The 25,727-nt window shown below is 38.8% G+C and overlaps 2 protein-coding genes across 8 annotated transcripts in view; one reads left to right on the forward strand and one right to left on the reverse strand.

The window, feature by feature from the left end:
• The window catches only part of AGPAT4 (1-acylglycerol-3-phosphate O-acyltransferase 4), a 67,404-nt gene extending 51,618 nt beyond the window's left edge, over positions 1–15,786 (forward strand). For 2 of the 3 annotated variants that reach the window (XM_060753685.2, XM_060753688.2), the window contains 4 exons: positions 192–294; positions 1,611–1,686; positions 4,558–4,756; positions 15,321–15,786. In XM_060753685.2, coding sequence (XP_060609668.2) covers positions 192–294; positions 1,611–1,686; positions 4,558–4,756; positions 15,321–15,412 — 470 coding nt within the window. In that variant the 3' untranslated portion in view covers positions 15,413–15,786. Of the gene's footprint in view, positions 1–191; positions 295–1,610; positions 1,687–4,557; positions 4,757–6,457; positions 10,011–15,320 lie in introns of those variants that run through there. The other variant, XM_060753686.2, reaches the window with a different exon arrangement.
• Positions 15,787–18,737: 2,951 nt separating this feature from the next.
• The window catches only part of MAP3K4 (mitogen-activated protein kinase kinase kinase 4), a 68,010-nt gene continuing 61,020 nt past the window's right edge, over positions 18,738–25,727 (reverse strand). For 4 of the 5 annotated variants that reach the window (XM_060753681.2, XM_060753683.2, XM_060753680.2 and 1 more), the window contains 4 exons: positions 25,578–25,700; positions 23,761–23,867; positions 21,470–21,649; positions 18,738–19,309 (listed from right to left, as the gene is read on the reverse strand). In XM_060753681.2, coding sequence (XP_060609664.2) covers positions 19,289–19,309; positions 21,470–21,649; positions 23,761–23,867; positions 25,578–25,700 — 431 coding nt within the window. In that variant the 3' untranslated portion in view covers positions 18,738–19,288. Of the gene's footprint in view, positions 19,310–21,469; positions 21,650–23,760; positions 23,868–25,577; positions 25,701–25,727 lie in introns of those variants that run through there. The other variant, XM_060753684.2, reaches the window with a different exon arrangement.

The following is a 25,727-nucleotide window of genomic DNA, read 5'->3' on the forward strand; positions in this document are numbered from 1 at the left end:
TCAGCTTAAGAGCAAACCTACAAAATCTATCTTTTTCATAACTTGGAGACCTTCTGTACAGTCTTTTGCTGCAGAAGGCTGTAGTTGTCAGTTTGGGACCCTGTGAATTTCAAGCAGTGTTCATTTTGATGCCTCAATAATGATGAAAACTAATCTGTGGGAGCAATCACAGTGCAGTGTCTTCTTTGCAGTTTCTGCCGTGTATGATTCTACGCTGAACTTTAGAAACAATGAAAATCCAACTTTGCTGGGAGTTTTAAATGGGAAGAAATACCATGCAGATTTATATGTCAGGCAAGTATTTTTCCCCTTGTGCTTTCATTTCCTGAGCGATGTATTGTATTTGTAAGCAAAAAGAGCTGATGTTAAAATTCAAAGCAGCAAATATATGGTCTGTTCCAAAAGAAATGATTATATTTTTTGGCCAGTGCAGATGGGCCAGGAAAGGAAACTGGGGTTGAGACAGGTGGAGGGGGAACCCATGCATTCAGTTTGACCTTCTCCAGTTGAGTCCTGGCCTAGCAGTTGATATGTTAGTAAAGTGCATAGTAATTTTTGTGTCTTCACAGGCAAACATGCTGAAGAGTCTGAAGCAATGTTCTTCAACTTCAAGAACTTCAGGAGGCTAGCGTGTCTGTCAGTCAGTCAGTAGCCTTTATTTCAGTGAACAAACCTTTGGTTAAGTCAAGTGAAAGTAGAATGATGGAATACAAGATTTAAGTAATGAATAACATCACATTTGGCTTATGATTAATGGAAACAAATATCACCATCCTCTATCGGTTGAATGACTATCTTTATAATCTAAAGCAGGAACTGACTGCCAATTAGTAATGGAGATTCCATCTGAACATTAGGAAGAACTTCCTGACTGTGAGAGCCGTTCAGCAGTGGAACTCTCTGCCCCAGAATGTGGTGGAGGCTCCTTCTTTGGAAGCTTTTAAGCAGAGGCTGGATGGCCATTTGTCAGGGGTGATTTGAATGCAATATTCCTGCTTCTTGGCAGGGGGTTGGACTGGATGGCCCATGAGGTCTCTTCCAACTCTTTGATTCTATGATTCTATGAATAAGTCTCCTGAGTACTCTTTGTTACAATCTCAGCATTTACCGATTATTCATGAAGCACTTGCAGCTTTTTGTCGCTGCAAAGAGAAATTTGGCCACCTGTTTGTGCGAAGCCTGTTCTGAACACTTCCCCACCAATTGTGTCTGTTTGTGCGAAGCCTGTTCTGAACACTTCCCCACCAATTGCACAGCCCTAACTTGGCTCATGCAATCACTTCCCCCAAGTTCAAAGCCCACCCCAAAGGCATCGTTTGGGAACAGATGAAAACATCCAGGCAGCTGCAATGAGGACTTTGAATAACATCTCAAGTGAAGAGTAGAATCACTGTATTTGATCACAAGGAGCCAATTTTGAAGAGGATTTTCTTAACTTTTGGAACACACCACATGGATCCTGCTTTACTTTTGACATATTAGTTGTCCATGAATACTTTCATATTTTTTGAGTTGCTACGGTCTAAATTCCACAGTGAAAGAAAGGAGGACATTGGCTTTTTGGTTCTGTTTCCTCATGCTGCCCTTCCCTTCCTTTTATCCATCTATAGGCGGATTCCATTAGGAGAAGTCCCAGAAGATGAGCAAGAATGTTCTAATTGGCTTCACAAACTCTATCAGGAAAAGGTTGGTTTATTATTTAGGAGCCCCTGCAATGATGAAGTATTTATATGGATTGTAGTCTCTTTGTACACAGCAGTGTATGTTGCAATGCATATGTTAAAACTGTGTTTCTTAAAGGAATAAAAATCAGCCGTTCATAATGACGAAGGAAGAGCAAAGGAAAACAGAGGCCTCCCTTAGAGCTGTTTTCTTCTTACAGCTCAAAGCACAATCTGCTGCTGGATCATTTTTTATTGGGCTGTGTTGTGGATTGTGTACCAGGCACTATGTATAGCACTATTCCCACCATTTTCTCTCTCCCCCCACAACTCCACCTTTCCACAGAATTCAAATTGAATCGAAATTGTCAAGCAGCCATGCTAAGAATGGAATTGTACTCAGTTGTTCACTTTACAGGCCTTTTCTCCAAGATTGGGACCCAAGGTGGCTTACAGATAAAAACAAATAGAAATAAAATCACATGTTGCTAAAAATGTACAGAAATCAAAGTTTTCTCTTTGTAGAATTGTCACCATTGAAAAAAAATTAAACGTAGAATAAATGTATGCAGCACAGTAGACCATTTTACATAGTTTCCATGTAAAACAGTATCCAAACCCTTGTATATGTAGGAAGAGTTTCAACTGTTGGTCATGAGGCAGCAAACCTGCCCTCCCTTGAAATTGACAAATGAAGGCATTTGGAGCCACATTTGGGTTGTCTTCTTCATCAGAATGTATTGCTCCAAAATGTGTAAAGGTCTCTAATTCTTTAGCATAAATCCACCAGAGGAAATCAGCAAATTATAAAGAACTAGCTTGGGTACCCAGCGTTGCCTGGGCTATTTGAAAAAGTGGTTTTTTTTAATTTTACAAAATGCATAAGGTTGTCAGTGAACTACAACTCACATCATGCCAGGTTACCTCCCTGAAACTCCATCAGTAGTTAAAGTTTGTCGTGATGGGCAAGTTTGCTCTAGATGCATCTTTGGTGGGGTTCAGTGTGCTCTCTGGCTGCAGGATAAACTAGAACTCCCACCATGGTGGGTCAGTCCCCTCAAATCCCTCCAATGCTTTCAGTTGATCATGGAGGTTCTGCGTGCCACGTTAGCTCCAGGGCTATCACTGGTGGGGTCCAGAGTGCTCTTTGATTGCAGGTGAACTATAAATCCTAGTACCTACAATGGCTATAAATCAAGATGAATTCTCCCCAAACTTCTCCAGTATTTTTCTTTAGTCATCGTGGTTCTGTGTGCCAAATGTAGTCCAGGTCCATTGTCAGTGGGGGTCACAGTGCTCTGACTTGATGCAGTGTGAACGACAATTTCCATCGTATGAACCCCCAAACTCCTCCAGTATGTTTAGCTGCTGATTAGTTCTGTTGTGCAGACAGATTTGAAAAGAGTAGGAAGGGTTAAGGGAGAGGCAGTGGGCAGGATCATGCAAATTTCACATCAATGGTTTTTTTCATGGTTTTGAAAAACAGGAAAAGAATTTGAGCTCTGCTGATCAGGTTTGGCTTCCAGAGAAACCTAGCAGTGATGGATTATTCCTTACTTCAACCCTGAGAATGTGGCTGGATCCCAAGTATAGTCCTGATTACTTTTGCCCCCAACCTCCCAAATCTCACAAATCATGCACAATTCTTCCACTTCTTTCAGAAGAATATTGATGCCCACCAGAAATGGATGGACTTTGGGGGCAAGAAATAATGTATTCTTCTATTTCTAGCAACAAAAAAGGGAAAATAAAGGACTGGAAATTAGGATTTTATGTACATAGTAAAGGATTAAAGCAGGTATGGTGTACATGGGTTGTCCATTGTCAAGGTTTAACTATATGGCAGACATCTAAATTTGAATATGAATTTATAGTGTGAAGATGAATATATGTATACAAATTAACATAAATGTAAGAGGAACTATTTACATAGTTGTTAAGGATTGTAGTTTTTATTATGTGGTTGTATTGTGTGGCCTTGTTCCTTCGTTCTTTGGGTTTCTGTGAACTTCCTGTTGAACATCAACCTCAATGCCTTTTAGGCAGACAGATGTTTAAAAACATAATGGCTGAGATTATACATCAAGAAGGTGGAGCTCATCAAATTACAAGGCAATTACCAGTGAAAGCTCTCCAGCAAATTGCAACCAAATGTACTTTGCACCTGGAGCTATGCATGTTGTTAGGACTTTGCTTTCATTTCCACTGCAGTGTTTCTATAACCAAAAAAGCAGTGGCACCTTATAGCTGCATAGCAGTTTGTCTCTCTGGGAAATTAAAACTGCTTGATAGGAAAAGGAAACAAAAGCTTAGAATAGACATCATCATCATTACCATCATTATCATTAATGTTAGCTGGCACCTTTTTGGGGATATACATCATAAACTAATTTGCAATTGCATAATTTAGAGTTGTGATATCACATTCTGAAATTGTATTTCCAGAAATGGTGTGTTGTCATATTTGGAACGACTGTTCATGCTGAGTAAGCACTTGGACACTGTGAAGTTGCTGTTGTTGTCAACTTTATTCTGCTTTGCCCCTTTAAGGATCAGCACAAGTCTCTGGCATGTTTGTGTGCTGGGTAGGCAACAGAGCCCCATCATTTCAAAGTTATGCATTAAAGACTGTGATGTGGGATCTCAATCTTTATTTATGTACCTCTCTTTTCCCTAAAATTAGAATTCAAGGACAGATTAACTGAGATTTGAGGCAGTTGTGCCCTGTGTTCTTGGATCAAGTTATGAGCAAGCGACAGTTGATTTTTTGTTTGTTTGCTTGTTTTAGTAAGAGAAGCATATTCATGTTATGGACATCCAAAGGGAAGATGTTTATGTGTGGATTGATGTGTCTTCTACTCACTGATCCCATTCTTGTCATTCCCTCCTTAACCAGGACTCCTTTCAAGAGGAATACAACAAAACAGGAGTCTACCCTGGTACTCCAATAGTGCCATCCCGGCGACCATGGACTCTTTTGAACTGGCTTTTTTGGGCCTTATTGCTTCTATATCCTTTGTTCAAGTTGCTCATCAACATGATCAGCAGCGGCTCTTCACTTACACTTGCCACATTTGCCTTTGTCTTTGTAGCAGGTGAGTTGTGTGCAAACATAAGAGTGCATCTAGAAAAAAAAATATTGCAAGGAAAAAGCCCCTACTCTCTATTGACCCTACTCTCTCTATCTGCGCTACATATAAAATCAGCAGTTGGATTCTGGCATGATAGTTGTGTGGCATAAATAGTGCTGGAATGCAGTTGGCTGAAGTTTTGCAGCATTGTACTAACCATCCCTCAAACATAACCTCATCTTCCCCTTCTTTCTTTTGAAAAACAGAAAATTAGGCTGGAAAGTGCTTGTGGAAAAGTACATCAAAGAACATACTTTTCTTCTGTCCAGGGAACAAAGAGGAAAGGAATACATTGAAGTTAACACATTTTCAAATACACTGTACCAAACTAATCCTTTTCCTCACCTCAGCCCCTTTCATTAAAGATTGTTCTTTGGAAAGACTAAATTATCAAGTTAGCAAAACTATGGGTACAGCAGTTTCTGAATCTTTCAATCTTACCTTCTTCATAGTATTTAAAAGGAGGTAGAAGGGAATGTTTACCTGATTTCTTTATGATACAGTCTTGTGCATTACTCAAGTACCCAGTCTTTTGCTATTTTATAAGAATTTTGTTCTTCTCCATAGATGCATGGCAGATTGTGCTCCCTTCTTATTTTATCCTATTCTACAAAAAAAAGTGAGATTAGCTTTTTGTTTGCATTTCCTTCTGTTTCTGGCCATTTTAGTGTGTGCTTCATGGCTAAGTGGGGATGTGAAATTGGATCGTCCCACTCCTAAGCTGACGAAATTTGTTGGATTTGTATTTCCCTACAAAAATATCCACCTCACTTAGTGTGTGCTTCATGGCTAAGTGGGGATGTGAAATTGGATCACCCCACTCCTAAGCCGACGAAATTTGTTGGATTTATATTTCCCTACAAAAATATCCATCTCACTTCTCAAGACACAACATAGGGGGGAAAACATGTAAGAATAAATAGCTCTTCAGGATGTTACTGCAGGCCTCCCAACTTGTGCCGTGGTCTTCAATGTACACTCTAAGGCTATGCTGTCAAGGATTGGTCTTCAAGTTGTCTTAGGTAAGCATGGCCTGTCACTGTTGGCATTTGTGCCCACTCATTGGATCAAGTTTTCTTTGCCTTGTTGAGATTGTGCTGATTTGGGTGTGGAGGAATTTATGCACTTCCTTCTCCGGAATATATCACAACTTGGTGGAGCATGATCAACCAGGAAACAAGGAAGACTAATTTATAATATTTCCCCCTATTTTTCTTAATGAAGGCAAAAATGAAGGTGCTGAAATGTCTTAAGGGTGACTGGGGTGATTTTGGGATCTTTGTTGCTGGCAGCTTCTCTCAGGACATTCAATTTCACTTTGCTTTTTGTTTTTGTTTTACAGTATTGTTTTTTTGTTTTGTTTTGTTCTGATAACTTTGTTTTAGTCAATGGATAGGGTTTATACACTGAATCTTACATTTACCGAATTGTAGGCTGATGCCGTTTAACAATAACAGCCAGATTGCGGAACTCTCTAATTTGAAAGTATAGAGTACAATAAAAGATTTTTTCCCCTTAGGTAATGGAAAGTAGAGCAGCCTTTTATAGCATGTTCTTTCATAGACCACCTGGAGTGGGTTTCTGTAGTTCACACGTTTCTTTGTTCTGCAACATCCTATTCCAAAATGTTCCCTTATGAGATCTGCTTCACTCTTGTCAAACCAGGCATTTCAGGATTGGAGAGTGTCATGCCTTTTCATTATAGATGTGTTCAGGTAAGATGTCCTAGGATAATTCAAAGCAGTCTGTGAGGAAATTGGTTTGCTTTCTCTTGCCTGTAATTCTCCATTTTTTAAAGTGTTATCTCGTTCCTACCTTTATGCCCTGGCCTGATCTCTAACTTGTGGCATTCACAGCATGCAACAGAGCAAAGCAAATTGGTACTCTGTTCAAATGGGAACTGTACGACAGGATGTTGTGAGCTGCAATTGCAAAGAACCAGAAGTTTGTTCCTGTTGGTAGGAGTTTGCTGGCCTGCCAGCTTTTGCAGGCAATGTTCTGTTTTGCCCTTATGCAGATGCAGGTGAGGTTCACAACTAACTTCAATAGATTTTTGTGAGTTTATCAAAACTGAAGAGCCCTGGTTTTGTGGAGGTTATTTAAGCAGTACCAGTTATAAAATCTCACTGTCCTGGACAGCTAGATTATGGTAATGGGATATAGTAATTTAGGGTTGTTGGGGGACAATGAAGTGCTTGCCCTCTATACCTCTCTGTAATCTGGGCACCTCTGAACGCTCTACCGTGAATGTATAGTTTGCACATGGCTCTCAAAAGGGAAAACTGCATTGATGTAACCCAAATCCCTATAGTGGTAAGGAAATTTTTCTGTCGGAGATGATGCAGAAGAATTAAAATCTTGCTGCTGGTCAGATGGTGGCACATACATTTAATGTATGTGCCATATTATTCTTGGATTGGCCAAATGGTGCCATATTACAGCTCCCAAGTGTAATATGGCTTCTTTTCATTTGATATATTACGTCTAGGGGACTATTTTGATATCATGTTTCTTACAACAACATAAACACATTACATTCTTAAGGCTTACATGTCTTCTACCTAACCACAACATGAAGTGAGAAAACAACTCTACTGACATTGTTGTGCAGTAATTTGTTTGATTATTTCCCAAACTAGCATTGATATTTAGGATAATCTCACAAACTCAATACTGGAAAGGATGTGCTGAGTTTTTAAAGGAGAGATAAAGATTATGCTTCTGAGTATTTCATAAAAGGAGCATCTGAGGTGCTATGTAATGCCTCCACCTTATGCATTTTTACAGGCAAGAGAATGAAATGATATTTTAAAAGCCTTGCAAATAGTGATAGATAAAATAGCATGAAAAGATTTACTATGGTCTGGTTAAGGCCAGATTTGATTGTTTTAATGGAAAGGATTTAAGGGTGTTCTTCAGTCTGTAATCATACTTCTCTGTGGGTAGCAGGGTAAAGATTTGAAGAGGCAATTCTCCTCTTTTAAGACCTCCTCCTATACAAGGGATTGTTCCTAAACTACACAAGCAATTGTCAGTTGACTAAATTACAGAAAGAAGAAACATTGTTTTAATTGCTCATGTTGCATGGACTACTGCATGTTCAGTGCATGCAGTTTATCTGAAGCTACTTTGAACATAATGCATTTTAAACTTTCAAACAAGTATGCATCTGAAACATTAATGAACATTCATAAATAATCAGAAAGCAAAGGAGTCCCTATAACATGTTGATGGCACAGGTGTCATTGAAGGCGCAGAATCAGAGACTGCAAAATAAATATGGAAACATGCCATCCATACATTTGAAGTCTTTCACAATGGAAGTTATGTTGTGAAAATGCTTGGACTGATCTCATAAGAAACCAGAACATTTTTTTAAATACCCATCTGAAATAGCCCAGAATCCTGTTGGAGGATCATGCTCTGGCTTCCCTCTGTGGCTGTACTTTTTACATACTTTCATAAGGAGGCATCCAGTGCCTTTTCATGCGACAACACTTCCATTGTCCTGCAGTGCAACATGCCAACATAAAGGCAGATGTAGTACATCGCCACAGCTCCTGACACAGCCACTGGAACAGCTATTACTATGTCACATGGAATAGTCTCACAGAGTCTTGCATTTCACAGATGTTGTACATGGTATTTGCCATAATCTTGAATAACCATGTTAGATTGATATTTTATTTTATTTTGTGGGGTGTGGGTAAATCCATAAAGAAAGGTTAAATGCTGAGGTTGGGTGTTGTTATTTTTTAAAAAAATAGCAGTTGTCACACAGAAGCTTTTCACTAGTTCTAGATCCTATCTGAACTTGGAAGCTAAGCTAAGTCAGGTCAGTCATGATTTGTGCTTAGATGGGTGGGCACCAGTTAATACCAGGTGCTGTAAGCTAATTTTCAGAGTTTGGAACTGACAAAGCAACCTTTGAGTGTTCCATACCTAAGAAAACCATATGAAATTCACGGAATTACTGAAAGTCGACAGCCAACTTAAAGGCTTATATACACACACATGTATATATAATCCATGGTGAAGTAGTGGCACCTGTCTTTGGTCGAGTCCTATGTTTAGCGTCTATAAGCTGTCCTTCTAAAAGCCCACCCAGAAGTGGTTCTGAGAATGGCAAGGCCGCCAGTCACTCACAGTTGTCACTGTTGCCATGACAGGAAGATTTATATGTTTAGGCCAGGGTCCTCAAACTTTTTAAACAGAGGGCCAGGTCACAGTCCCTCAAACTGACGGAGGGCCGGATTATAATTTTTTTTAAAAATGAATGAATTCCGGTGCACACTGCACATATCTTATTTGTAGTGCAAAAGCCACTTTAAAACAATACAATAATTAAAATGAAGAACAATTTTAACAACTATAAATTGATTAGTATTTCAATGGGAAGTGTGGGTCTGCTTTTGACAGATGAGATAGGATTGTTGTTGTTATTGTGTGCTTTTGAGTCATTACAGACTTAGGTTGACCCTGAGTGAGGGCCAGGTAAATGACCTTGGAGGGCCGCATCAGGTCCTCGGGCCTTAGTTTGAGGACCCCTGGTTTAAACCAATGGTTCTCAACCTGTGGGTCCCCAGATGTTTTGGCCTTCAACTCCCAGAAATCTTAACAGATGGTAAACTGGCTGGGATTTCTGGGAGTTGTAGGCCAGAACACCTGGGGACCCACAGGCTGAGAACCACTGCTTTAGACCCAAGGATCTGAGTGTCAGTGGGTGGAATGGCATAATTTGGAAAGCAGGTTTGCCAAGGCTACTTATACTGTAAATTAAAGTGGTGGTGGATGGTTTGGTATTACATGTTACTGCACATTGCTTCATTCATGGATTTTAATTTCACCAAGGTTTGTCAGACTCTCCGTTTAATGAATACAAGAGTTTTTCAAGGGAAGCTGCAAGAAACCCATCTACTGGCCATAGGAAGAATAACTCCTCTATAAGAACCATTACACTTTGCATGTGAACACTATGGTGAATGAATGGCAAGGACAGCTATTATTAGAAGAGGAAGAAACATATGTTTCTATTTTAAGTTTCTGTAGGACTACCATAGTAAAATTGTTTTGTCGTAAACACTTTTTTTGATTGATACATGAATTATTTGCTTGACTTTTCAGCTATGCAGCTGGGAATGGTTACTGTTTATACATCATCTGGCTTTCTCAATTATATAGCTGTGTATTATTTCTCGGTAAACACTACAAAACAATATTAGCTATACAATTTCCTACAATGCTGGACCTTATATAAATTTTAATGCAGCCTAATAATCACTTAAAGATTTTTATGATTGTGACCACATATGCTCATAGTTTCTAGCACTACTTTTTTCAGCTGTGAATACTCTCTTACAGGAACATTTCCATTCAAATAGCCATGGCGTAATATCAAATTACTTTGTTAAGCATTGCAAAATTGCTCCACTACGCTAGGTTTTTGCTCTTTCTATCAAATTGCTGTTGTGCCACTTTGAAAAATCAGTGGGAAGTGATCCTTGTTGTGGGACCAGCTCTGTGTACCTGTAGTTCACTTTGGTCTCAGAGCAGCATTAATCAAGCCTATATCCCATTGAATCTGTTTGAAACCAGTGGATAGATTTATTGCAGTTTGAGCCCACTGTAACTACCATGACTCAGTGCTATGGAATCAGGTTTACAAGGTCTTTAGCCTTCTCTACCAAAGAATGCTGGTGCCTCACCAAGTCTCATTGAAAGAAATAGGCTTATGATAAGCTTCTATTGTATTCAAGCCTCCCTGCCACAACTATCTTTGTCAGGTGAACAGGTATTCAGGAGGTGATGCATGGCATGTTTCCCCTCTTTACACTGTTATTTTCACTCTTGCATCATTCATTGTCAAGGTTCCTATTGATAACTTCTCTTTATATCCCTACAGCCCAAAGTGTTCATTTCTAACAAAAACAGTAGGAGTTTTGGATAAGTAATTTGCTTGAATAGCAGTGCTACTCAAGTAGGAGGGGAGAAGTTATTGGGTCCTACTAGAGAGTGCATCATCTTTAAAGTAACATCGGTAGTGGAGTTTAACTCAGCAGAATTTTTTTCTAATATAACTGCATGAGCATGTCTCTCTGACTGAACAGTGCATGTGTTTTCTGTGTGTGTAGATGTGTCTGTGTTCCTCTTTCTCTCCCCCCCCCCTTCTTTCTAGGACTCTGCTAGGTGACTATTGGTTAAGGACCTTGGAGAGCGCTTGAAGCTAGTAAGTGATATTGTTTGAGGCCACCCAGCAGCCAAGAATTTCCAAGGGAATTTAGAAAAATGTAGGTAGCGCTGGGTGTGCTAAAGGCTGAACTTTCTCTGTTAAGACTTCTGCCAAAATTTAAATCATGTTTACAAAAAAAAGAAGCAAGCTATATAGGATGTTCAGGGTAATACTTCTGTTACTCCCAAAAGCTTTCTGCAATCTGTAGGGTGGAATAGCAATATGACCTGGAGGAGTAGGCACCCTGGAGAGAAACCAGAGGTTCAGAATACTGGATCCATCCCATTTCTTTTCCATACAGATCACTTTAAGATCAGTCACATTGTTATAGCTGTTAGCAAGCACATAATTTACAACTTACTAATAAGAAAAAGTGAGCTAATATTATATACATATCACTGGAAAGCAGAATCAAATGCAAAGGGGGGGGGGGGTTATGAAAGGGAGACCTACAAACTCAGATCTTGAGAAAACACAAACAACTGTGGTGCCAATGGCTCTCTGAGGAATTGCAAACAGGAATGCCAAAACATTAGAATGAAGTTGCCATAGACAATAGCTGTTACAAAAACCAAAACTGCTAGGAAACTGAATACACAGTGGAACAATGCCTCTTGGGAATTGATGGTCCAAAACTCCAGCTGGTAACACCTGGTTGATTGTAAACCAATTATAAAGTAATTGTTAATATTAATATTTCACTTTGGGTTTTTGAGGAGGATTGACATGCAATAATCATTTTATCACATACTTCTATAATAGAAAACATTGCTTTGCATGGGAGGGTTTCAGATTCAATTCCTGGTGTCTTTAGTTAAAAGAATCAGGAAACCGATGACAGGATGGATATCACTCTACCTGAGAATATTGTGCCACTCATGGTAATTAACATCAATTATGGAATAAATATATAGCAGGGTTTGGTGTAAAATGGGTTTTTGTGTGGCTCAAACTGAGTGCTTTGAATCTGGTTTTCCTGCTTCTTGGGAGGAGATTGGACTCTTCCATATCTAGGATTCTATGATTCTATGATTCCTGCATTTACCTGTCTCTACAGGTCTTTTTCATGCACATGGGTTTATGTACATGATTCTAAAGTGCCATCGAATCTAATGCATACCTCAATTTTGCAGATGCAATTTAGCCAAAAAGGGGGAACATTAGACTAAATATAGTATATTGTCTGTGCTTTAGTAGTTTGCTTGCAGATGAAAGATACCAGCTTCTGAAAGTATACTTCATGGTATTATTCTTGTGCATTTCACTTCAACAGAGCTATAATAAGAGCATTCTGATATGGAAAGATGGCTGCAAATAGATTGGCTTGCATTGTGGTCTAGGGTGCCCTTACTTTTAAAGGTCTTACACAATGGCATATGTAAGTCCAGAAGAGCACTCTATCCCTTGGGATTGATTTCTGATCTCTTGAGTACACATCACTTGCTTTTTTGAGTCTGTTCAGGAGTTTGATCTGTGAAATGTCTCTTCAGTGTTTTTCATTTCAAGTCTTTTTAGAGTTTCTAGTTCAGAAAGGTACATTTTCTGTCACACTAAATACTAAAGATACTTCTTGAAGAGGCAGGGATAAAGAAAATTGGGCTACAGCCACCTTTGCCTAAGCTTATCTGGCACTGTTAATAGGGTGCACAGTCAGTGCTTGAATAACATGTCATACCTGAGTCCGATGTTTTCTTCTGCTTCTATTCTTGTGCTCAGGATTAATAATCAAATGTGACTTAGAACAAGAAATTGCTATTTTACTAGCCAGACGCCTATCTTGCACCTGGCTGGTTCTGTCTTGTTCTAGTGATACCCTTGATGACTAGTCCTTCTCCTCTGGAAAGGTTGTTACACTGTAATTTTAATGCTTGTTAAGATCAACCTTCCTGGCTGATCAAATAGGCCAGAGGAGGACTGGCAGAATGGGTGAAGGTGGTGATCAATGCCTCCTTGGAACAAGGCAAAGTTCAAACTTGCCTAAAGGAGGCAGTTGTGAGACCTATATTTAAAAAGCTATCCTTGAACCTCTCTATAATGGATAACTATCAGCCAGTGTCCAATCTTCCCTTTCTAAGCAAGGTCTTGGGGTGTCTGGAGGCCTCCCAACTCCAGGGATTTCTTTATGAAACAGATTATCTAGATCCTTTTCAATCTACTTTCAGGCTTGGCTATGGAACAGCGACAGCTTTGGTTGCCTTGGTAGATGACCTAGAGAGCTAGACAGGGGAAAATGTGTCTGTTGATTCTCCTGAAAATCTCAGCAGCTTTCGATGCCATTGACCATGGTATCCTTCTAGGTCATCTCACTGGAATGGGACTGGGAGGCACTGGCTTACGGTGGCTCTTGTCCTTCCTGGAGGGCTGTACCCAGGTCATGCTGGGGAGCGTCTGTTTGAGCTCCTGGGCATTGCCCTGTGAGGTTCCTCACGGTTTCATGCTGTTTAATTTATACATGAAACTGCTGGGAGAGGTCATCCGGAGTTTTGGAGAATGGTGCCACCTATATGCAGATGATACCCAGCATTACTACTTCTTTCCATCTAATGCCAAGGAAGCTGTCCTGACCCTAAACCAGTGTCCATCATCAGTAATGGACTGGATGAGGGAAAATAAATGGAAGCTTAATCCAGACAAGACAGAAGAACTCCTGGTCAGCCAGAAGGCAGAGCAGGGAATAGGGATTCAACCTGTGCTGGATGTGGTTACACTCCCCCTGAAAACACAGGTCTGCAGTTTATGGGTCCTCCTGCACAATTAAAACTTGGGCACCAACTGCTCCCATTCCTTGAGAAGCCAGATCTGGTTATGGTGGTTCGTGCCTTAGTTGTATCCTGTCTGGATTACTGTAACATGCTCTACGTGATGTTGCCTCTGAAGAATGCTTGGAAACTTCAACTGTTCCAAAAAGCTGCAGCCAGGTTGCTAACAGGCTGGCTACAGAGAGCAAACAACCCCCATACTGAAGCAGCTCCACTGGCTGCCAGTCTGTTTCTGGGTACAATTCAAAGTGCTGATTGTGACCTTTAAAGCCCTAGCTGGTTCAGGTCCAGGCTATTTGGCTGACTGCATTCCCTTGTACAAACCTGTACAGGCTCCGAGATTTTCAGGAATGGCTCTTCTCTTGGTCCCACCTCCATTGCAAGCATGGTTGGCGAGAATGAGAGAGCGGGTCTTCCTTCTCAATGGCCGCCCCACGACTCTGGAACTCCTTGCCTTGGGAAGCCAGAACAGTCCCCTCCATGCTGTCCTTCCAATGGCAGGCCAAAACTTTCTTATTCAGACAGGCTTTTAAAGATGAAGGTGTTTCAGATCTAGTCAAGGGTGCTGTGGTTTTTAACTCTAAATATGTTTTAGATAGATTTTAACTGATTTTTTTAGTGCAGTTTTGTTTAATTCTCTTTTAATGGTTGTATATTTGCATATTTAAATTATATGCTAATGGTTTTATGTCAAGCTGCCTTTGAGAAGATAAAGTGAGGTATAAATCAATATAATAATCCATTTGATCACATTTAATGTGTTTTCTCTCATTTGAAGCTTATGCTTACTTCAGAGGAAAGGCATATTGAATTTTTGTTTTTCTTTTGGGGCTGGGGTCAACTATAGCAGTACTGAAACAGTGTCAACTAGTATATGGGAATCATGCTAGCCAGCATAATCAGTGCTAAAGAATGCTAAATATCGCTTGGGGGGGGGGGCATGATTCTTGCCCAATGTATAAGTTACCTGGAAGGTAGAATTTAAGTTCAAAAATAATAAAATAAACTTAACTAAATTTTAACTTTTTTGCAGGTACAGAATGGAAAAACGTCCCCTTTTTACTTGGATTTTGCTGTAAATATCGCCCATTTTTCTCAGAATTATAGTTGGGAGACTATAGATCAAGCATGCACACCTCCAGATGTTTGAGATTCCAATTCCTAGAAGCCCTAACCAGCTTGTCCAACTGAGAGGAATTCTGGGAGCTGAAGTCCAGAACATCTGGAGGGCCACTGGATTAGTCATTGCGCTATAGATCCTGCTTTAAATCAGGAGCCGACCATTAAAAGGATTAGTCTTTGTGCATCAAAATATTTGACAACTAACCATGATCGACTTCACACAGAAACATTTATTTGTACCACAATTCCCCAAAGGCTCATTCTTTTTCTGTTCTTTGGCATAATGTTCTAAAGTAACATAATATTAATAAGGTGAGCAAGAGCATTTAAAATGGTTTTCTCTATGTGAGAAAATTTGTTAATGGTTTCACTTCTTTCTTGAGCAGTTCTTAAGACAAATATTATTTCCTTATTTCAGCTTCAGCTGGTGTTCGATGGATGATAGGAGTCACAGAAATAAACAAAGGGTCAACTTATGGCAACCACAGTCACAAGGGGAAAATAAAGTGAAATATCCAGAGACTGCTTCACGCCCAAAGGAAACACACATGCCTGTTCGAAATGGTTGTCCATATCAATTTCCTTCAAACACAAGGATCAGGAAGACCAACAGAGAGAAGGTCACATGTTTGCTGAAATCATGCTCCTCTTTCCCTTTGATTCACACTCTGACATGGAACATTTGTCGATATTCTGCCCAAAATTTTAACATTTTTCCTACCCGGTTTTTCACAGGAAAAATCTGTTGAAAATTAAGGAACACAAAATATGCCAGGGGGCAGTTTAGCAAGGAAAGATTCAAAGGAATTAATGTTTGTTTTCTCCCCTCACCCCATTTCAGCGGATAAATAATAAATAGATTAATAAAATTTACTTTTGTACAAGGTGACTCAACTAGATGTTTTACATGTAAGAACACGAAAAGATGCTTAGCGGATCAGATCAAAGGGGTCTGTTGTCAACAGGCCTGTTTCCAGAGGCTTCCAGGTATTCTTGAGAGATCCACAAAGCAGAACATCAATGAGATGGCACCTCAGCAGATGGTACTGAGGATCATACTACCTTGGATTCTGGGGTTAAAAGAAAGTCACTGTGGCTAATAGCCACTTGCTGCCTTACCACATAATATTTTCCCACTCTCCTTTAAAGCTATACGAGTTCAGAGTCTGTGTTAGATCTTGTGGGACCCATCCCCAAATCTTAACCATACATTCCATGAAGTTATACTTCTTTCTTTCTGTTCTGAATTTCCCAATATTTAAACTCAGTGGATGACACTTGCCTCTAGAATTATGAAAATGGTGGAAAAAATCACAATTTCCAAATGTTTTGTTATGCACAATATTATACATTTGCACTATATCCCATTTCTTATGCATTCCTCAAATCCATAAAAATTTTCAATGGTTATATTTTTTCTTTATTGTTACTTTATCATTTCACTTGCCTATTTTTACAACTCTAGTCTTTTGAGATGCAACTACCAGAATTTTTTAAGTGCTGTCATACCACAAATTGCAATAAGGTATAGTTTCCTTTGCTATTAGCTTCAGCATAGAATTTCAATCTTTCACAGCCTATATACTTATGGCCCTCCCCCTACCTGTAACTGCCAACATAGACCTTACAGTGCATTTGTAGCTGGATGATTTAATCCATTTCATCTCCGTTCTCTCTGGTGCCTTTGGTGAAAAACATCCAAAATTATTTGAAACTGCAATTGCAGAAAAGAGTCTTATCAAATCATTATCCAAATGAGCATTCACAATTTCGGAAAAGACGTAAAGACACTTATCTTTTGCAGAACCCATGTTTTTGCTCTAAGATCATTTAAGTTTTAATAAAGTGGTCAACCAGATTACCTAAATAGAAGCACCTACAATTTGCTTTTTGGGAATGTGGACAAACCTGTTTTACTCAATGAGGGTATGCACACACTTGAAAAATGTGCACAAAAATACATGCAACAGATACTTTAAAAATATTTGCAATTTATTTCCATTCTCTGTATTAACGTAGCATTTCAGAGAAAACTACAATTTTCTGTTTCTACTCTAGTAACCTAAAGTTGGCTTCCAGGACATTACATAATTGATGCTGCCCTCCCCAATACAAGAAGCCTATCCAGATAAGGCATGCTATCTGCTGCCTTTGCACCAGGCAGGCAAGTTATCATTCATTCATTCATCCTTCCTGCCTGTCAAAAAGTCTCTGCAAGTCTAATGATGAATATGGTAACTGACCCCTTAGAAGTTTGTATGACTCCCAGGCTTCCAAGAAGGGAGGAATCTTTTCTAAAGGACCACTTCTCTCCTTTCAATGACACCCTTCTTCCTGAAGAACCACATTCTCAACTACTATCCCTGAAAGCCTTGATTCCAAACATTGTATCCCTTATCTTCTCTAGATTAATTAGGTCACCCCTGAGGGATCTCACTGCACCAAACACACACAACCCATGCCCAGTAAGAACACAGTTATATGTGTCACAAACTCTTACAGATGCTTAACTTATCTGGTTGCAGTTTTTAATTTGGCACTTCTGACAGAAACTGACATTTCATCAGATGAGGCTATCCTCATGTTTACAAGTTTGCCATACTTTTAACTAGCTCTCTCCACTTTTGTTGCAGCTATTTAGTTTGGGATGGCCATGTTTTAAAAACTAGAAGTTACTTGCACGTATTGAAAGAGAACTTGTAGCACCATAGAGACAGAGAACAAAATGTATAGCTTATCACAGACCTGATTTACTTCCTCAGACTGTTTCCAAGCTCCATTTGTATTTAAAAAAAGGTTTGTTACACAACTGTCTATGATTTGGAGCCCTTTAGTAAGAACATCCATTGTGAAAACATCTAAATCTGGATCCACTCCTTGAAGAATGCTCACTGACTACCATCTCCTACACATAGGCAAATTATCATTTAACCCCAAATAAAAGGGTATTGGCCAAAACAATATAAAATACTTAATTCTGATTTAGTGCATCATTAAAGCAGTTTCCGACTGTCTTTAGTAACAGTTATTTACTTCCGATGCACAACTGTTATAAAAATGGCCTTAACAAAAGTACGACTGCTTATATATAAACACAGTAGAAATGAGAATATTCTGGGTGGAAGCCTTCTTAAGGAGCTAATAATGGCCCCTTAGCTTCCAAAAGTTGCATACCTCTGCTTTAAAACTCTACATGGGCATTAAGATTATTTAATCTTAAAATTGATCATTTCTCTCTCATTTCAATACCATTATTTTTGCTGAAATAATCATTTTTTGAAAATAAGTGTATCTTGGATTTCTTCTAGCTTCTAACATACTAATTTGAAGTGACACAGTCGTATATTTTAATCAAAATTACAAGCATACCTTCCTTTGCAGCCAACCGCCCTCTAGGGGTCATAGGGAGATTTTTTTTTTACTTGGGCTTTTACTTGGGCTTATTACTTCAGCCTTACACTTAAAGCAAACATAATTCACACCTGCAAACAAACTCGAAAGAAGTGACTTACCTTCTCAATAGATGATATGGCAGGAAGTCCCTAATGCAGTGGTTCTCAGCCTGTGGGTCCCCAGGTGTTTTGACCTACAACTCCCAGAAATCCCAGCCAGTTTACCAGCTGTTAGGATTTCTAGGAGTTGAAGGCCAAAACATCTGGGGACCCACAGGTTGAGAACCACTACTCTAGTAATATTTTACAACAACTACAACAAAAACTGAACTCAATTGTTTAGAAGCAGCAAGAGGGCAGGGAGAGGCAGAGAAATAAAGCATGTAAAACAACCTATGGGAACTTAAATTATATTTCAACAATGAAATAAGGAATAAAAGACATCCTAAAATAAACAATTTATTGAGAAAAAGCCTTTAAATTTTATCAATCAGCCTTAGCTTAACAAATCTGAACCTGGCCAATAAAAAAAACAAAACAAAAAAGGTAGAAGTTCACAGTCAGTGCACTCAACAAACAGGAGATAAAAACAAGATCCAGAATGTCTGAAAACACTAACCTTTTTTTCTTTTTTCTTTTTGAACTGAGAAAGTTCAAAAATACTACATATTAACATTACAAGTCTCTCAATCATATGAGAAAAGGTGGAGAAGGGACAGAAATACGGTCATGGTCCATTCTACAGTAGTAATGGCACTTTCACTGAAACATGCAGCTTCTTTAAAATCGTGGGCGCTGTCACGGAAGCAACGTGTGCCAAGGGAAACATACAAGAGCAGCAAAAGAAGTGACCGGATCACTTGTGCAGTCTTCAGTCAGGGTTAGTTTTTGAGTTTGTACACTGTTCAACAGTCTTTATGTAAATATTACATACGGTAGCGATTAAGAGAGATTTCACTACTAGAGTACTAGAGGCCACGTGTTGCATATACCTTCATTCTTCATCTGTGCACACCTGGAGTGGTTGAGAGAACCGGGAACAAGTTCAAGAGGAGCTCTAAAAGGCTATGCCATATTTTGGCAGGAGCAATGCTCATTTGCATTAAATGAACTTATGGCATCTTCTACTAAAAAATGGCAACTCAAAAAGTAATTACTATCATGGTAAAATTAAACAATTCTATTTGTATTTCTTTCTAGTCCTTATACATGTGAAGATTAATTTATCTATGCATTCTTTCCTGTCTAAGAGGAAAATGAGAACAGATCCTTGTCTTGAAGGGTTTGCACATGCTTTATAAAGTAACTAGGTTGTTATAAATTAACATTATGAATTAGATAACACTGGGATATTATTATTACTATTACTATTATTATTAATTATTATTACCCCACTTTTTCTCTCAAAAAAGAGACTCAAAGCAACTTACAGTAAAAACAATACAATTTGAAGCCCCAAAAACATACACATATTACATTAATTACATTATCAAAAATAAACACTCTTCCAGGGAGGCAGTTCATATTCCATTCATTGCAAAGGAATAATCCACTCCTGGGGTGGAAGAAAATGACATTTTTTAAAATTATTGAATTGTCTTAGCCTTTCATGCCTCCTGGTTACTTAATTCAGTCAGGCATAAACCCATTTGGTAACATTTTAAGGAAGAAGGGAAGACCATAGAGTTGGTATTATTAAGGGAACTTTTGGTATGGAGAACGGAAATGCTTCTGGCTTCTTATATCCTTCTTCCTACCCTGTTACCTCTCAGTGACTCCTGCCTGCATCTGTGTGCGGACACACAAGAGACAGATGTTTACAGTAATTCCAGTAAACTGAGAGGAATTCTTCTGAAAGCTGCTTTAGACCAGAGATGTTAAACTAATTTTCACTGAGGGCTCCATCAGCCTAAGGACTGCCTTCAAAGGGCCATTGAAATCCATAGGTGGAGAATCTGTGCATGCAGAGGGCCAACTATATATTATTTTTTACATAGTGGTCGGTGCTCTTTAGTTTTCATCCAATTTGGGTCCCAAATGTTATTGAACAACAACTCCCATCACTTTTGATTATTATCTGCCATTCAGACTGAGAATGGGAATTGCAACTTAACAGCACTTGTGTCTCTTAGGTTGGGGAATGGTTCATGGATATATTAAAGCCAGACATCATCTCCTCAAGCCTTGTATCTAAATTCAAGCCCCACTATCCTGACTAAACAGAACTAACTGCAGCCATCCAGATGTTACTGTATCACATCTCCAATCGGCACTAGTCATGTCTAATGAGGAATAAAGGAATTGCAGTCCAACATCTGGAGGGCCACGTAAAATGACACGGTGGGATAGATTTGGTCCATTCAGTTTGATACATGTGCTTTAGACCAAGATGAAATAAAATTTGGTACTGCTCAGGACTACAGCCTCTTTATTCCACCCCCCGCCCCAAGTTTCCTAGTTTTGAATGTTCCCTGCCCAGTGAGCCAGCATTCATCTTTGGACAGTTTTAGGTCAAGAGGCGAGTGCCTTTCTCCTATAGACATTTTATATTTCTTCCAACTTTGGGGTCCACATGAATACTTCCCAGAGTGGCACCACTCTACAAGCAATGACATTTCAAGCATAAGGGAAGAAATGATGAGCACTATCACTTCGAACACTATCCAACTGGTCTTCAGAAGATAACTAATTTCCTCTTACAAACCCCCACTGAAGTACCATCCACAGTTGCTACCACACAACAGGCAAGGCCAAACATTGCAAATAAGGGAACAAGTGTGACAGACCTGCCTGCTACTCTTTAAAACACCTTGGACAGGATTTTACTACAAATTTGCCAGAATAAGGAGGGAGACTGGATTAATACAAATTCCATCTCACAGCAACATACCAGGGCCACCACAAGCTTCATTACCAGTTTTAGTTACTGCCAAAGGCTAATGATCTGTCTGTATGGGACTGTCTCCCAAATTGCCTGTGCTTTTTCAGAAATAGATTGTTTTGCTGTCCTTGAAACAAGATGAGGGTCCAGCTTGTGCAGGCCAGAACTGAAATTCAAAGCTTTTTTGAATGCAGGCATATTTGCTTTTGTTCAATCCAAGCCCCGGGCAAATGTGTTTGGGCTGTGAGCCTGATCATCATAAGAAAGATCAAGAAGAAAACAAACTTAACCAACCTTGACAAATGGATGATCGAGGAGCTGGCTAGCAGTCCATCTCATCTTTGGATCACTTTCCAGGCAATGAGAAAGAAAGTCCTTCCCTTCTGGACTTATCCTTTCAGGTATGGGAGGTTTATGCCCCATCCCTACTCTATACATGATCTGGAAGTTGTGCTCAAATTCATGCCAGGGCCTCTGCAACAAAGGGAAAGCATCAGTGTTTAAAACTCTTCTTCGAAATGGGCTGATTAACATACAATTAGAAGGATGCTCTAGTACTGCAGTTCTCCTCAGATAGCATTAAACCTAAGGAGGAAAATTGACTTCGGATATTCATAGGTAAGTGTGCAGACTGTTATAGAACATTGTGATCAATATCTAAATGCACAACTTTGTCACTATAATTAAACAAATATATTAAGAGCCAATGTGCATATACAGAAGGATTAAATGAACCATTCCTACAACTTGAACTAAACATTTACATGGCATCAATAACTCTTTTGTATGAAGATTACATACACACACATGTAAGTGTAGGATGATAAAAATTATCCATGATGATGAGTAAAACAGGAAAGAAATGTCTAAAGCAAACACCAGTAATTCTGAAATGAAATAACCATTCTCAATGGGATGGAGATATATATATATATCTACTTTATAGTAATTGTTCTCCACATCTGGATCTTGCTTTGGACTTCAACTCTCAGAATTCCTACTTAGTGGTAAAAATGTTTGGCAGTTGAAGTCCCAAACATCTAGACTATAGGCTGAATTAGAGGCTGGGAAGTCTATAAAACTAATATGTTAGTAAGTTGACATTACATGGAAGTTACATACTATTATGTAATAATACATGTCCCCAACAAACTATATAACAGAAATGTGTTTTGCTTCCATACAGCAAATATCACATACTTAAAAACAAGAAACATGGCATTTTCAAATATTCTTGGCTTGGGTTCTGGCAGCACACAGAACATTCTGCTCTCCGCCACAAATTTCTCTAAATTCAAAATTGTATTGATTTGGAAACATGGTAACAATTTTTCTCATGTGCAACAGAAAAAAGGAGAAGCAGCATCACAAGTTGTAGGGATAGCTAACACTCTTAAGTAAAATCTAATATGGCTTACTTGATAAAAGTACAAAAGATACTTGATGTATCTCTTGAAGAAGTGAGAGGAATGATAGCTAAATATTTCTGCTTCCATTCGTACAAATAATGAACATGCTTTTCTTGTAAAAGGATGAATCATGGTGAAGAATAATACCATGAAGCCATCATGACTGTGTATTAGGCCCAATTTCAATATGGGATTATTTTAAAGTGTATACAAGTTCTTAGGTCTGCACGTTTCATTCCTATATCACCTGTTTTCTCCTCCCTAGTCAAGCATGTTGACATAACCAAGGAAGTGCTCATTAACCATGAGTTGCTGTAACATCCAACTATGGGCATGACAAACAAGAAAAACTACCATTAGCAGATTCAGAACAAGCAGGGATCGCAGATATTGGTTTACCATCCTAATCTATTTAAGCTTGACAAGTACAGTTTCCAAATTCAGATATATCAGGAAATTATAGTTAGTTGAAGATTTTCTGACTTGAATTGGTGTACCAAAAAGAAATGCAGAGCAGGGCACTCATAGATTCTGCATCCACGCATTCGACAATCCACAACATGAAAATATTTTTTTAAATGCCAAAAAGCAAGCTTTGATTTTGCCATTTTACATAAGGGACATAATTTTATCAGGCCATTGTATATAACGGGACTTGAGCATCCATGGATTTTGGAATGCATTAATGGTTCTGGACCAAACCCAAGCAGACACCAAGGGCCCACTGTATATATGAAATGCTCTTTTGTGGCATTTCATATATGAATGAGAGTGGACTGGACAAATAATTGAAGAGCGTTATGGGCATGTGTCCCATTTTCTCATCCATGAGTTATAACAATGCAACAAAAGTTGAAGAAAATCCTATCCGAAGAAATCCTACACTTGAAAGTGTTTCCCTGAGTTTGGAACAAAGTTAAAATGTGAATGTATCCCCAATTCTTCAGGGCTCAATCAACTTAAAGAAATGGACTAAAGAAATAAAGACTGTGGATTTATTGTACTTAAATAAAGCTTCTTTAAACTGTATCTTAGTTATTTTGCTGGCTATGTCCTGTTCCAGATCTTTTGATGTAGGGAACAAGAGAAATATCCTAACCAAGAAAGTATCAAGGCATTTTAACCTATCATACAACTAGTATCTAAGATTTGCTTAGTCTCATACAACATGCTTACCTTCCCTGTGACCATTTCAATCACAACACAGCCTAGACTCCAGATGTCAGCCGCACGCCCATGACCTTCTCCTTTAGCTCTAGTTATCACTTCAGGAGCCATGTATGCTTTGAAACAACATACATGATCACATCAGTTTATGCAACAAAAGGAACAGGAGATGTCTAAACAAAAAAGTCATCTGAGAAACGAAAGCATGGTCAACAGAAAGCTATGTATTACTAGTCAGCACAATTTGCCTCCTGGATGCAACAAGTAAGTCATTATTACTTTGAAAACTTGTTCAAAAGTTTGGATTTTCTCCTTCTCCCTTCATATCTCCCTTTGTGGAAAAGCGAAGGAAAAAATGACTGAAGTTGCACTTCCATATGGAAATGTCTATGTCTAATTTCTCAAGACTGCCTACAGAAGGCATAAATACGTAATTTTGCCTCAGAAATCCAAACCCCTTTGGGGCACACAACCCATGGGTTCTGAGAGGAAAAAAGGAATACAAAAACCATGCTATGCATTTCAAAATGTACACAGCAAAAATGTGTACATTCTTAAAATGGGCAGAAATGCCTTTGCCAATACTGGGCACGAAAATGCATACATTACAGAAATACATGCAACATTGCACATTTTGGGGGGGAGGGGGACACCACAAAATATGCACAAATTTCCATGAAAAGTGAATCTTGCTGCCCAGTGTGGAAATGAAAACAGAATGAATATACTAATGGGAAACTGATAAACCAATTGTGAATGAGATTGTCGCATTTTCATACCCCTACTTCAAAACACATGATATAATTTTGTGCATGCAGAAGAATAGGCCATGGAAGTAGTACGTTCAATTTCCCTTGATCATTTTGAAAGTTATAATTGAAGTAAAAAAAATGTCCATCATGGACAATCTAAAGCAACTCTTACATCAAAGTTAATTTTATGATTTATTTTTGTGGTGTTTGTTTCCAAAAGGCACCAAATAATAATAAAAAAATGAAATGAAAAAATGGGAAAAAATGAAAAATTACTTATAGGTTGCAGCACATTGTTTGTTAGCAGTATAATATTACATATACATCAAAACTATCAACATATATCGAATCACTTTGGAATATTGCATTTTATAGCAAAAGAATACACATCCTTAGCTCACTTTTTCAATCCCTGTGAAATCTGTTCAGGTAGATTTGATACCATTTGGAAACAAGCTCCACATTTATGGATAGTAATAGCTACACGGAGTCATGAAGAATTTGTCCAAGTTCTGGGGAAAGTGCTTTGAATATTTTTCTCCACACTTTCATCTTCCATCCAGTCTAAATCCATACAGGACTCCTACATGGATATCAAGTATATGCAAGCAGATCCACTCACATCAGAGTGACTGATCCAAACACACAATGTCACATGTGTCTGTTGAAGCAAAAGAGGAAACCTACTCTAGCAAAACTGGTAAAACCATGTGTGCAGGTATGAGTCCCTCTTTTCTAAAGTAAAATAATGTGCTGTGACAAAGGCTGATACAGCCAGCACGGTATTTGTATTGGGACTAAAACTTTTAAAGATCAGAATTTGAATGCAAATGAAGATATGGGAACCCTCTGGGTAAAACTTGGACATATCCCACTTTCTCAGCCTCAGAGCAAGGCAATGGCAAACCTCTTCTTTGAACAAATCTAGGCAAAAAACCCTGTTATAAATCTGGAACAATTCAGATAGAACAACACCACAAAGCTCTACACTGGACTGCACATTATTTAGCACTATCCACAAGTGAGGGCTTGTGGAAGGATTGTTAGGGTGAGAGTTTGTATGCTTGCTCTTACCTGCAGTCCCAAGTGTACTGTTCACTTCACCAGGCATTGTCTGTGTATTATTTTTTAATTTTACTGAACAGCCAAAATCCCCCAGCTTTATCAATCCTGATGATGTGAGAAAGATATTTGCTCCTGGAGGAGGAGGACAAAAGAGTGATT

The sequence above is a fragment of the Anolis sagrei genome, chromosome 1 (assembly GCF_037176765.1).
Source record: "Anolis sagrei isolate rAnoSag1 chromosome 1, rAnoSag1.mat, whole genome shotgun sequence".
NCBI lineage: Eukaryota > Metazoa > Chordata > Lepidosauria > Squamata > Dactyloidae > Anolis > Anolis sagrei.